The 13,952-nt window shown below is 36.5% G+C and overlaps 1 protein-coding gene across 1 annotated transcript; it reads left to right on the top strand.

The window, feature by feature from the left end:
* Window positions 1-7,523: 7,523 nt before the first annotated feature.
* Window positions 7,524-13,906, top strand: LOC130810114 (soluble inorganic pyrophosphatase 6, chloroplastic). The gene is made up of 6 exons (XM_057676066.1): window positions 7,524-7,885; window positions 9,696-9,856; window positions 10,870-10,970; window positions 11,094-11,275; window positions 12,688-12,786; window positions 13,539-13,906. Exons 1-6 carry the CDS (start codon window positions 7,652-7,654, stop codon window positions 13,629-13,631), a joined length of 870 nt encoding a protein of 289 aa, XP_057532049.1. The 5' UTR covers window positions 7,524-7,651; the 3' UTR covers window positions 13,632-13,906.
* Window positions 13,907-13,952: the final 46 nt, after the last annotated feature.

Genomic DNA, 13,952 nt, shown 5'->3' with positions numbered 1-13,952 from the left:
ACTTTGTTTAAGTTCTTCAAATTCCTGTGTTGTTGAAATTTGTTGCTTCAATAGCCGCCCATTGCACGAATTTCTTTCTCCATCTTTGTTTAAATTCTAAAACCCACCATTGTTGCTTTTCCTTCAAAAGCCACGAAATTGTGGCTAGTCTTGTTCTTTTTCAAGTCATTGTGTTTTAATAAGGATTTAGTCTTTTTTTATAATAATTTTGATTTGTTTTTTTCATTGTAGGTTACATAATCTTATCTGGAAACAAAATTATCATATCTCATTATCAAGGTATGTATTTTATATTTGAATGTGAATAATTTTAATTAATTAGGATTTTTAGGGTAGATTGAATGTGAATATTTTACTTATGTATATATGTAGTTGTATATGTGAATAATTACTTATGTATGTGGTATCAATGGTTCAATGGGTAGTTGTTCTTGTAAATGACATCATGTAAGATTATAATCATGTAATTTAATTACATATCAATCTTTATTTGGTGATGATAATTTTTGCTGGTATTAAACCTGCTTTGCTTTATTATGTGTGTGAAGTAGAAATTTGGAAGTAGGATAGTGGCTTTTGCTTATCGACAATCGGCTAAGAAACTGTAAAGATTTAAAGAACCTCAAAATGAAATGAGAATTATATACATTACTTATAATGGTTGAATTTGCCAAATGATATCCGAAAAATTACTTCGATTTTGTTTTTCGCGTTCAGCCTTTCTTATCGTGCTTGTGTATATGCAAATACCTCCAACGAAAATTGTTGCTTCATAAATGTACTTTTCTTGTTCATTCAGTGTATGAATTCAAGATTCAAATTTTAAGCTTTTTGCTTGCTTCATAAATGCAGATATTACTGGTGTGTTGACAGTGTACTTTTACGAGGAAAAAGGAGTTATACTTAGATTATTTAGAATTTCACCTGTTTATCTTGTCACACTATCTATGTTGTTGGTGTGCTTTTGCTGCAATATTCAATTCCAGAAAATATTTTACAGTTTCTTTATAATGTATTATTCATTTTCTATTTTTAGGATTAAGTTGGTATTCTAATGTACTTCTAGGATGTTAATTAATTATGTTTTTGGAATGGTTTAATGCTTATTTGTGTTTCGCTGGATTTGCAGATTGATAGTTTGCCATGTCGATGTTTATTTGAAGGACAAAAATTCTCAACTCGAATCCACTATTCACTTTCGATTTATTAGAACTTTAATTTGTATATGTAGATATTATTATATTATATTATATATACGATCGAGAGTTTTCAAAGTGATTATTGGTGATTATCATTGGATTAATTATTGTTTATTACATTGTACATTATTGAATTATTTAATACTATTAAACGAAAAAAGCAAAAAAAAAAAAAAAAAATTTTTTTTCGTTTAATGCACACTTATTTGCTGCGGGCTTCTTAAAACCGCAGCAAATAATGCTTATTTGCTGCGGTTTTTTAAGAAGCCCGCAGCAAATAGTTAGTTTTTTTGCTGCGGTTCAAAACCGCAGCATTTAAAATAAGTTATTTGCTGCTATCACTATTGCTGCGGGCCAAAACCGCAGTATATTATGGCCCAAAAACCGCAGCAAATAAGGTTTTTTCCACTAGTGTTTGTTTTTAAAAAGTATGTCATTTATAGTGGTCATTTACACTTAAACTCTATGAATATGTCAAATGTACTTATTATTTGCCATGATCTTCATAATGAGGTTGTTTGTTCATGAATTTAATGTAGAAAATGTTTGAGTTTAATGTAGAGAATGTTTGAATGAAAATCCTAAATTTAATCAATGTTGTTATATATGTATATATTTATGAATTTGATGGTGATGTTCATTTTGTACGTATTGTTGTAGAGATGGCTTCATTTCGTGTGACTGTTGTATGTTTTTGGAATGGTTCAATTCGATCAAGTAGTAGCAATGTTAAGTATGTTGGGGGAAGACGTAAACTGTTTGCATGCAACTCAAATATGGATTTGAATGAATTTAAACATCTTATATGCTCTAAGATTGGCATTGACACTACAAGAAGTACTGTTAATGTAAGTTTTAAATACAATATGAGTGGAGAATTGTTAGCTCTTTCGGTTGAGGATGAGGAGGCTATAGATGAAATGTGGGAGTATTCAAAGTCTACCTCTATTCCTTCTTTAGAGTTATATGTAGAAGAGGTACCCCTAGGGAATCAAGATGTCAATGTTGTAGAAACAAATGCATTCCTGAATGTAACTTCTTCTGCTCCTTCTCCTACGCCCTTCCCTAATCAAGAAACCCAAAATCCCATTATGCCATCTTCCTCTTCTCTTTCTAATGATGATACTTTTAACTTAGAAGATACAAATGAGCCTTGGGATGATGTTAATAGTGAGAGTAATGAATTCGTTGAAACTCTTTCTGAGGACAAAGTGGGTGTGGATGAGAAGGCTCTAGCTAATGACATGACCTTAGGCAACATTCCAACGATCGTTGCTCCTACACCTTATGCACTAATTCCCCCTCTAGATGAACACGTTGAGGACAACTCTTGGAGGTCTTGGGCATGTGATACAACCTACACCGATGAAGGAGAGTTTCAAAAGGGTATGATGTTTGATAAAAAGGATGCCTTGTTGGACGTTGTTAGATTGTATCATATTCGTAGGAACGTTGACATCTTCCGTGATTGTTACATATAAAGGGAAGCATGAGGGTTGTGTATTAAGTACTGAAAATGTGTTAGCTGGACACATCATTTGACATCTTCCGTGATTAACAATGTTATTAGAAATTGTGTTGCTGAAGACCCATCAATTAAGGTCTTTGTGGTGCGACAAAATGGTGAAAGACCAATTTGGTGTCGAAGTGACCTATAAGCGGGCTTGGTGTGCTAAACAGCAAGCCCTTCTCTCCATCTATGGGACATGGGAAGACTTTTATCCTCTCCTTCCACGCTTCTTGAAAGCAATGCAAGTTTTTAACCCCGGGACTGTAGTTGAGTGGTTCTTTAAGGAAGATAATGATGTTGGTGTGTACGTCCGTCCTAGTATTAGAACTTTCCAACGTGTGTTCTAGGCTTTTAAACCAAGTATTGAGGGGTTCAAGTATTGCAAACCCCTTATTGCCATTGACGGAACACACTTGTACGGTAAATATCGCCATACATTATTGACTGCGATTGCTCAAGATGGCAACAAGGGAATCTTTCCGTTTGCCTTTGCTTTGGTAGAGAAGGAATGCATAGCTGCGTGGTCTTGGTTTATGGCGTGTATTCGTAAGCATGTGATGCGTAGTCCAGGTTTATGTATTATTTCTGATAGATATGCGAGCATTCTAGCAACAATGGAGGCGCCAGAATGACAACCTCCAAATGCCCATCATAGGTTTTGCTTACGGCATTTGTTAAGTAACTTCAACTGTCAAATGGGTAATGTGAAGCTGAAGAAGATGTATGGAAGGACTGCAGAGCAAAGACAACCACATAAGGTCGTCGAGGGATTGAAGGCTATTGGTGTTGCTAAACGAGAAGCTCTTTTTTGGATTGATCAAGTTGGTGATATGTGTAAATGGTCAATATGTCATGATGGAGGGTATAGGTATGGTGTTACTAATACCAACTTAGCCAAAGTATTCAATAACGTAATGAAGGGTGTACCTTTCTTGCCTATAACTACTCTAGTGGAGTTCACCTTCTACCGTGTTAATGATTATTTTGTTAAAAGATGCGAGAATGCAAATGCATGGCTAATTGGGGGAAGTAAGTACACTTCAAACGCCATAAGAATTATCACCTGTAACACTGAGAAGGCAAACTTCCATGAGATCGTCGCATTTGACTACAGACGAGGCCTTTTTCAAGTTAAGACTGGACGTGGTAATAAAGGATCCGCCAAGGGTGGTAAAATACAAAGTGTGGATTTGCGAGAGATGAAATGCACTTGTAACAAACCATCCATATATCACTTACCATGTTCTCATGTTCTTGCCGTTTGTATTAAAAAACACTTATCGTATGAGCGTTTTGTGGACTCCTGCTACACTACCCAGAGCTATGTTAATACATATGAATCCATATTCATGTCGTTGAATGATAAGAGGTCATGGCCTCAATACACCGGTGTTGAGGTGATACACGATCCCGATCACATTCGTGGACTAGGGAGACCTAAGTCAAGGAGGATCACCAACGAGCTGGACGAAGGATCAAGGCGACGCAACGCTTGTCGAGGCTGTGGTAGTGAAGGTCACAACACTAGAACTTGCACGTCAAGGTGAAACAATATCTGTGTTTGAGTATAGAAACATAAAGACTATGGAAACAAATAAATAACATAAGTAAACAATTTGAGTATTTCTTAAGTCTTTTTACGTATAATCATAACTACAACTAAGTTATTGTTGACTTACAGTAGAGATGGATCCAACAGCTCCAGGCCCTCGCGACCCTAGTGTGCTGACGATACAGGCGGAGCACAGGAGCAGTGTACTATGGGATGTCCAGGTTAGTCAACTTAGTATTTTGAATGTATATGCCTTAATACTTTAACTTTATGCTAATATAATCTTTGCGTTTAGGTGTCCGACATAGAGACCATATACACCAGGCATCCCAACTCTGCTCCGTGGGAGATTGACGCACGGATCATCCCGTACATTCAGCGAGCGATGTTGTACGACTTCCATCTCATCGCTTATGGGAGAGTCGATCGGGCGCTAGTCACGGCTTTAGTCGAGCGGTGGCGCCAAGAGACACATACCTTCCACCTACCTCTAGGTGAAGCTACTGTCACTTTACTTGACGTAGCTGTGCTTACACGGCTTGCCATCGAGGGACATACAGTCTGTACCGTTGGACGTTAACTCGAAAGTTGGCAAGATATAGTGCATAGGGTATCAGGAGTCCGATCTCTCCCAGAGGTAGCCAAAGGGAGTGGGTTGCGCGTAACATGGCTTGCGCAGAACTTCTCGCACCTCCCTGAAGGTGCTGATGAGGCTACCATTATATCCAATTAGTGCTGTCTTGTTCTCCGACAAGATTAGCAACAGGGTACAACTTTTGTACTTGACGTTGCTTGATGCAGCATGGGAGGTCATCTTCGGTTACAGCTGGGGTTCTGCAGCCCTAGCTTATCTGTACAGGAGACTGTGTGACGCTTCACGGAAGAACGTGAAGGAGATCGCTGGGCCCCTGATTATTCTCCAGGTAATACTAACTTTACATGTTAGCGCTTTGTTTCTTAATTTTTTCTTATATTTCGTTTACTTACTCATATCTGTAATTCATAGCTTTGGGCATGAGAGCACATTCTCATTGGGCAACCGATGAGGACTGTGGGACGTGGTGCATTTGCACCACCAATTCTTCCACCCTCACATATGCCGTATGGATCGCGGTGGTCCTTTGATAGACGTACAAGGGATATTGCGTAATTTATTAATTACATTTTCACGTGTAGTTTCGATGGGACCCTTACCCCGCTGAGGCATACGCTGCATTGCCTCAGCACTCAGGGATATTGTCAGGGGCGTGGAGAGCCTTTGTACCTTTGATATGTTTCGACATAGTCGAAGTGCATCTCCCTGAGCGCGTACTGCGCCAATTTGGGATGGAACAGGGCATCTCGCCACCTTGTGACACAGTGGCAGATCTCCATCACAGCTCATGAAAGGGTCGGGAGCCCAAGAACTGGTTGGAGATCAACTGGCGCCATATAGATCGTTTGGGATCACAGGCTAGAGCTGTTAGCCCAAGGTGCGCCGATCGAGGCTATAGGCGCACCCACTTTGGCGGATTACATGCCGTGGTTTCTCTCCATCACTCGTCGATGTATGACACCACGTGGTATTATCGCGGCCACCCAGTACGCTCCCGCAGCACCGACGATGACACAATTTGTAAGTATTCTTCAACATTGATTCTTATCCATAGAACTTACATGTTATACATTTCATTAATACTTCAGGCTTAATGTAGGCACAGGGCATTGCAGCTATTATCAGCTCCATTCAGGAGGAGCCTGTACGAGAGATTGCCCAAGGCATACTCCTAGGGACACAATTTCAGCACTTCATTCCAGAAGTCGCTGTGCCTGGCACCACTATGGACGAGTAGGGGTCATCTCCTCATCATGCCGACGTTCATCTTGAGGAGGTACACTTAACGTGCCCCGACTATCGTGCCAGGTCCTCACAGGGTGCTGGATCATCCCAGTATCAATCACCTCCCCTACCCGAGCGTCATGCGACAGCCTCTTACTATCGTAGGAGGTGTCGTAAACCGTCACAGTTAAACAGGGTACAGGAGGAGGATTAGCATTAGTATACTGTTTGTATATATTGAACATTAGTAACATTTTGTATATATTGAACATTTGTACATATTGTGTTTAATTTGTAATATAGATGTAGATGTGTATATTTTTATCGTATTATCACATGTTTATTATGAATGAAATGATGTTAATTACTCAGAGTTTTTGGTGATGAATCATTCCGCCAAGAATCAAGTATGAATTTAATCAAAATCAAACAGACAATCATATTCAAATAGGGAAAATGCTCTCGAAAATTCAACACAATTTCATTCATGTTCAACAAATCCATATCAAATTACATAGTTCATTCGTTAAGTTAAACCACCGCCGCTAACTAAGATTGCTTCTTCAACTTCTCATAATCCTTTCAGTCTCTTCTTTCCTATGTTCAATATCATCTATTTGTCTCTTGAGATTAAATACCTCATCTTTAAGCTCTTGTTTTTCTTTTTCAAGACATTTGGTACGATTCGGAGCAACCCACCTAAAGTACGTGTATCCGAATCCTTCATCCAAGTAGAAAGGACAATCTACAAAATTACGGCCAAGATCGACGTCGCTCCAATCTGTATTAATCTCAACTTCATAACCACAATCACAAAGCTCTTTAATAAAATGCTCCTGTGACATCTACGGAACACATATGTTAGAGTAATATAAGTAAACATTCAAAAATAATATTAACATTTATAAATTGAGAATAATACTAACATAATACTTTATATTACCTTCAAAATCAATTAACTAGAACAAGAATGATGGAATAACAACGGCTATTTTCAACTTCATAATAGCTATTTTTCAATTTTATAACGGCTAGTTTAAATCATACAAAAAAGTCAATAAAAGTCAAAATTTTAGTCAAGCTTGAAGTCGTTGTTAGTAACAGCGACATTAAGGTTTGACCAGTCAACCTTTAAGTCGCTGTTAGTAACAGCGACTTCAGACTTGACTAAAATTTTGACCATTTCTTTTAATTCGCTGTTAGTAAAAGCGAGAATACATCAAACCTAGCTTTGGAGCCAAAGACGTTTATTTTGAGAATAAAGTTTGACTAAAGCTTATTTTTTAAATAAAATTGTTAAAAAATCTTATTTTTTTTCAAATTTCCTAAATCCACAAACACAAATGAAAACCCGATTTTTTTGGTTTCGAAAACCCGTTTTTACTAAATACGGGTATTCAAATACCCATTTATGCCAAAAATGGAACAATGGTTGACCCGATAAGTCCCCTTTAAGCACCACACAGATTCACATTCTGCGACAAACAAATACCCAATTATATTCTACTCTCTGCATTTGTGGCTGTAACTGCGACCAGATTCAGTGGAGTAAAGCTTGAGTTTGAGCAACAATGGCGACTACAAGAGTAATGGCCGCAGCCACAAGCACAAGCTGTACTTTAATCTTGAAACGTCCTCCTTCTTTTCACTCTGTTAAACGATCTCTTTCTTTCACTCCAACTCTCTCTAGAAAGCTCTTTACTTGTCGCGCTATTCATAGACCTGAAGATGTTGTTTCTAAAGAGCATGGTCAGCCTGAAACCCTTGATTATCGTGTCTTTTTTGAAGATAATTCTGGCAAAAAAGTATATTTCTCTCTCCCTGTTACTGGATTTTTGTTGTTTTTTTGATGATTGCTGAAATGTTAACATTTTCTTTTTTTAATGGTTTGGATTATGTTGGGTTGTTCTTAAATTTGTAATTGTTTTGATTTAATTGGGTGATTGAGTACAGTTGTTCTTGTTGATTGTCATTGAACGTATTAATCAAATGATTCTCAAGTCTATGTATATGGGTTTTTGTTTGTCTGTCAATTTTCATTGAATATCAAGTGTTTGTAAATCTATGGAGTATGGGGTTAATGGGAAAACAATATTTTTTTATAACCGATAAAGGTAAAGTTGCGTACCGCCCGGCTTAGGTGGGAGCCACATTGGGGTTATGGATTGTTGTGCCGATAAATTTGCTATTAGACTTGTATATGATAAGACCCACAAAAGGCCTACAAAAGAGGAGAATTCCATCCTAAAACCAATTGGTTATTGGAGGAGCCGCCTATCAAGCTTTTTTTGTTAGTCGATCTCTATCCAATTTCTCGATGTGGAATCAATGTGGTTTATTTTCCAACAATATCAATTGTTTGTGAAAGCTTTTTGTACTTAAGAAGTTGGAAATTATTCTATCATTGGTTGGAGTTATCAGTGATATTGTTGAAGGAAGTGATTTTTCAATTGAAAGATGTCATTAAAGGCAATTGCTTGAGATATAACCATTGTAAAGTTTCTTTTGATGCAAAAGCCATGTATGTGAGCTCAAAGATTCTTACATTATAAGTTAAGAAGAAGCATTGAAGATTTATTTCGGAAATGGGAGCTAAAATTCGGCTTGTTTCATTTGTTATGTCTAACATTCTTCTTGAATCTTTATTTTCTTCTTTTTATTTTTGGCTCACTCGTACTAGAAATGAGATTATCGTTGCAGCTTTAACTTAACTTATACCTAAAAAGAAAAGGTCTTTTTGTTATTTCTTAAAGATCAGGTTGATGTTGAAAAAGTTTGTCAAATGTGTATAAGGGCGGGTTGATCGGCTTTTTAGTGTTATTATTATAGTTACTGTCTGTTTTTAGTTGCTTAATATTGAAATATTTGTACTTTAGATTGGCTATCTAGCTCTTACTTACGGGATTATTCTTCTTTACTTAGTTTGGTGCATCTTCATTAATTTTTTCATACCTCACTAGTAGACTCAATTTTTCTTAGCAAGATTCTGCGTAATAGAAAGCTGTGGTCTACTCCCTACATTTGTTGGTTTTGGAATAGCTACGAAAGCGCTGCTTCTGCATTGACGATCATATTAATTGTTTCGTTTTTGAATGCTTTGCTGCGTTGATAAAAAATGTTTCTTTCAATTCAGTAGCCTTGTATTTGCATTTGCATTTGGGAATACTTGATAACTCCATACCTTTCTGAGTTGCATTTCTTTGAGTTAATGTATTGTACACTTAGTGTTGTTGGATTCGAGTTTTGTTGTGGTGTCACTGTAGTTAGTTTTCCAAGGTAGTAGCTGAGAAGCACAATTTTAAGAAACTGAAGATGAGGTTGAAATATGTTTAAATGTTTATAACAAACTCTCATGATTTCGTGATGAGAATAAGTTCTGTTGGACATTATACGTTTTATATGCACCTTGGTTCTTGACTGTTGATGTTATTATTTTTTCCAAAACCAAAAATCTCGCGGTTATTTTATCTCTTTCACTTCTATAATTATTGGCTATTTCTATAGAAACTTATTTTGCTTTATTTGTGAAGAAGTTCATCTGTGTTTGCTGTTTATTGTGACTTACAACTTTTTTTGTGGGCCACACTTTTTATTGTTGCATGTTTTCACTTATAGGTTTCCCCATGGCATGATATCCCTTTGCAATTGGGAGATGGTGTTTTTAATTTTGTGGTTGAAATACCGAAAGAGTCAAGTGCCAAGATGGAGGTTGCTACTGATGAACTTTACACTCCCATAAAACAAGATACAAAGAAGGGAAAACTTCGATATTATCCGTAAGATATGCGTTACAGTATCATATTTATCCATGATTGTGTCATTCTTTTCTTAGTTGTTCTCTTTTAATCTTTTTACATTCTTGCTTTCTTTATCTTTTCTTTCTATCTCTTACTATACAATCATGGAGTTTATAGTTCAGAAAGCAAGGAATCAAGGAATCAAAAGATGGAATCCCATACCCCATTTCAAATTCTCTATTAATTTGTATTTGTACTCGATTTTCTCATTTTCTGCTAGACTTATGAGTTCAAAATCATCATTTTGTTTTGCTCAAACTTCGATTTTGAAATCTCGTGCTGGGTTATGCTCCAAACACTAACCTCAAGGTCTGAGAGTGGCCTTTGTCTCTCTCTGTAATGGCAATGACTTACTGTACGTTGCTGTATGAAATTGCATCTTACCTCCCCAATTTGTCCTAAAATTTATCAGCTGCTGTTTGCATTTTTATCTGCAGCAAAACTATTAAAGTATCCAACAGTTAAAGGGATAAAGTATTGAAATGTAGTTTTAGGCATTAGATAAAATTTTGTACTTTGACAGTTTGAGTATTATAATGGGCTATGCCTATACCAGTGATAGACACTTTTTTTTTTTTTGTTCATCATGCTCTAGGCACCAGTCACCACATGAAAATGAGTAGTATATCAACGAACTTCGGTTGAATTTGGTGATCATACACCTAAAGTTAAGTACCTGGATTGTTAAATAGTAAATAAATTTTTTTTCTCAATACTAGAAAACAATTTCAGATGGGTTACTGGAGACATTTGCAAAAAAAACTCCAAGCAATCAATTCTATTGGAGAGGCTGTTTGGTCATTAGCTCTCTATGTGTAAGACTGCAACGGTGTTACCACACTCTTAACAATCAGCTCTTGATTTGGGTGTTCAAAATTACAAGTGTTCACTTTATCTTCTCAACTCTGCTTCAGTTTACAGCTTACCGATGCTTTGTGATCGTCTTTATGTGAACATTACTAACGTTATCCCTTTGAATTTTTCTTTCACAGGTACAATATTAATTGGAATTATGGCCTATTGCCGCAAACATGGGAAGACCCATCACATGCCAACTCTGACGTAGAAGGTGCATTCGGAGACAATGATCCTGGTAAGTTACAATTGATTCATGTTTTTCATTTCAAGTTTTTTAGCTAAACATATATAGTTCTTGTACCTTTCACGGTGATAAGAAAATTTTAGCTCGTCCTCAATTTCATTTCTGTACTTTCAGTCGACGTAGTTGAAATCGGTGAAAAGCAGCGGAAGATCGGAGAGATTCTGAAAGTCAAGCCTCTTGGTGCTTTGGCCATGATTGATGAGGGTGAACTGGACTGGAAAATAATTGCAATTTCATTGGATGATCCAAAAGCTTCTCTTGTGAATGACGTTGAGGATGTGGAGAAGCATTTCCCTGTATGTTGTTTCCTTCTCAGTTCCTTGAGTCTTCCTGTGAAATGTGCTGTATTATTCGTCTCTTTTCCCCCTTTCTTAGAAGTATCCGTTTTACAACCCTATTGGATGCATTGCCAAAGATGATGTAAACTGAAGTGTGTAAATACTTCTATTCAACTTGATTCAGGAAGGTCACTCATATGTTTCCTTTCCATTTGGGATTTACTATTTTGGTCTACTATAAGTGAACAAGTTTCATACTGTGTGACGGGCTGACGGGCTCTGCATTATACACTAATCAAATGATGCTAATTGCTATACTTCAGCGTATTACTCCCTCGTATTCTAATCAAATATCTCATTTAAAAAGGAAAAGGGGACCACATGTGACCACATGTGATGAGTGAGAAAGGGAAAAATGATAATTCAATGGCAATTGTGAAAATAGTTGATCCCATGAGGGTATAAATAAGGGAAAAAGGTTAGCAAATAAGAAAATGAGACATTTGATGTGAGTATGCCAAAAGAGGAAATGAGACATTTGATTAGAATAGAAGGGTGTATGTGTTAGGTTCTTCTTTTTGCAGTGTCGAGCATCCTAACAATCTTAAGAATGCCACTTCTATCTACCAAGTAGTGAATAGATCATCATAGCTCTCAGAACCAAAACTAGAGGCAAAAAATTAACTCCATGGAAATCTCATTTTCTTGTAAAGTATTAGGATTATATGAAAAGTGATAGATTGAAAGTTAATCACAAGTCAAAATTTTGACCCGAAAAATCTATGTTGGCGTTTGAAGCATGAATGAATGGGCAGCAAAGGAAGGATCTAAAGACTTTGTTGTAAGCATTTCTAAAATGTAAGGGTGCACATGGTCCTACATTCTTTACCAAGTAACAGGTTGTTGGATGCCAATCACTTCTTTTGATAGATATGACTAAATTCTACAGTATTTATATACTAGGCAAGTTCCTTTATATAAACTAATTACATTAATTATATCCATTGGTGCACATGATCCTAGGTTTTCAATGGACTCAAAGGTTGTAAGATGTTTTGCTTCTTTTGATTAAAATGACCACTTTTTATGGTATGGTTTGTGGTGCTTTTCAACGTAATGAACTTTTGATTGTACAAAATGACTGAGTGTTGCAAACTTTCTATCTATTCTCATTTCTTTTAAAATCATTCATTGGTCCCCTATGAATTTAGCTTATTGGACATCTTGTTGCTTAATTTCTGTTTAAACATACGAATATTTCCAAAACCTATTGAAAGTGGTCTCGAAGTTTCAGAAGTCATGTTTTCTTCTTGGTTTTACTGAGTATGGAAAGCTATGGCTTCTGATATGTGTTTTAGTCGTTTGCTTAAGTTATGAGTGGTGTAGTGATCAGCCAGATTTCACGATTCTGACGCAAAATTGTTCAACAGGGAACTTTAACAGCAATCAGGGACTGGTTTAGAGATTACAAGATCCCTGATGGAAAACCAGCTAACAAGTTTGGTCTTGGCAACAAGGCAGCAAACAAGGTACTTTTTCCCCTTTTCGTGTATGCAGGAATATAAGCTTTATGCCTTTACATTAAGCTATTGATCTGAATATATCCGTAACCAGTGATTGTCGACATAACTTTCCATGTTCTTTTCATATTTATCTCATCATATGAACTTCTAGACCAAAATCTTTCATATTCTTTACAACTCCTCCTATCCACACCTCTTGTTTAAGGGTGTATTACAAAATTCCTTCGAAATTAAATTTTAAAAATGTGGGGTATCTGTGAGCTATTTCACTTTATTTGAATACTTGTTACAAGTCCAAGTTTGACTTTTCGTGAAAAACTTCCGGGGATGTTGACTAATAGTGTCAAAATGTACATAAATCTCCTGAGTATAGTGTAAAAACAAGGTTGCATTGCATCGACCGTGTTGTAAAGATTCTCAAACTAAACGATATCTTATGGTTTCAACCACGTAAAGGTTTTCTTTTGATGATTAATATCATGCTATTAATCATGCTATTAAGGATGTCTTATGGGTGATTAATATCATGTTATTAATAGCATGATATTAATCACCGAAATATCGTAAAGGTTTTCTCATGTGGTGCCGTGCTTATACGGATATATAGAAGTCTTAGTTTTGGTGTGGTATATTTTCACATAGGAACAAAATTTGATGCTCAAGTCAAAGCAACCATGAACCATGAGCTTTAGTATTTGTTCATCGAAACGAAGCATGATAATTGAATATCAAATTTTGACGTATTGCTTAATATGCAGGATTATGCCCTCAAGGTCATCACCGAGACTAATGAGTCGTGGGCTAAACTTGTCAAGCGTAACATTGGTGCCGGGGAGCTATCCCTAGTGTGAGACTATGCTGTTGCGATGATGCTGCATTTATTGGTTGTGCTCTTTTCAGCGTGTTCCGCTGCTGAGTTCTTGCCACTATTGAACGTTATTTAGATTTTCCAAGACTGCGAGTTTCAATCGCATTTTTTAATCTTTGTGAAACTGAAATTTCATTTTGTAAGCTATCCTATTCATTGTTTCTTGATGTGTGAATTGTGATCATGAACTTATGAATCTCATCTTTTTGTACAATGGTTGGATACTTAGATGTAATTGAAGCAAATCATTCTCTTTTAGCAGTTTTGTAACTTTGTCAAAGGAACTCTTGGTCATCATCCTTGG

Source organism: Amaranthus tricolor, chromosome 4, assembly GCF_026212465.1.
Source record: "Amaranthus tricolor cultivar Red isolate AtriRed21 chromosome 4, ASM2621246v1, whole genome shotgun sequence".
Taxonomy (NCBI): Eukaryota; Viridiplantae; Streptophyta; class Magnoliopsida; order Caryophyllales; family Amaranthaceae; genus Amaranthus; species Amaranthus tricolor.
This window is presented reverse-complemented; position numbering and strand designations above follow the sequence as displayed.

What these genes read in the sequence shown, in the direction of transcription:
- LOC130810114 (XM_057676066.1), top strand. Translation starts at nt 7,652, where the DNA reads ATGGCGACTACAAGAGTAATGGCCGCAGCCACAAGCACAAGCTGTACT. An exon ending in GGAAAACTTCGATATTATCC is followed by an intron (nt 9,857 to 10,869) that starts GTAAGATATGCG and finishes TTTCTTTCACAG; the next exon opens with GTACAATATTAATTGGAATT. An exon ending in ATGTGGAGAAGCATTTCCCT is followed by an intron (nt 11,276 to 12,687) that starts GTATGTTGTTTC and finishes ATTGTTCAACAG; the next exon opens with GGAACTTTAACAGCAATCAG.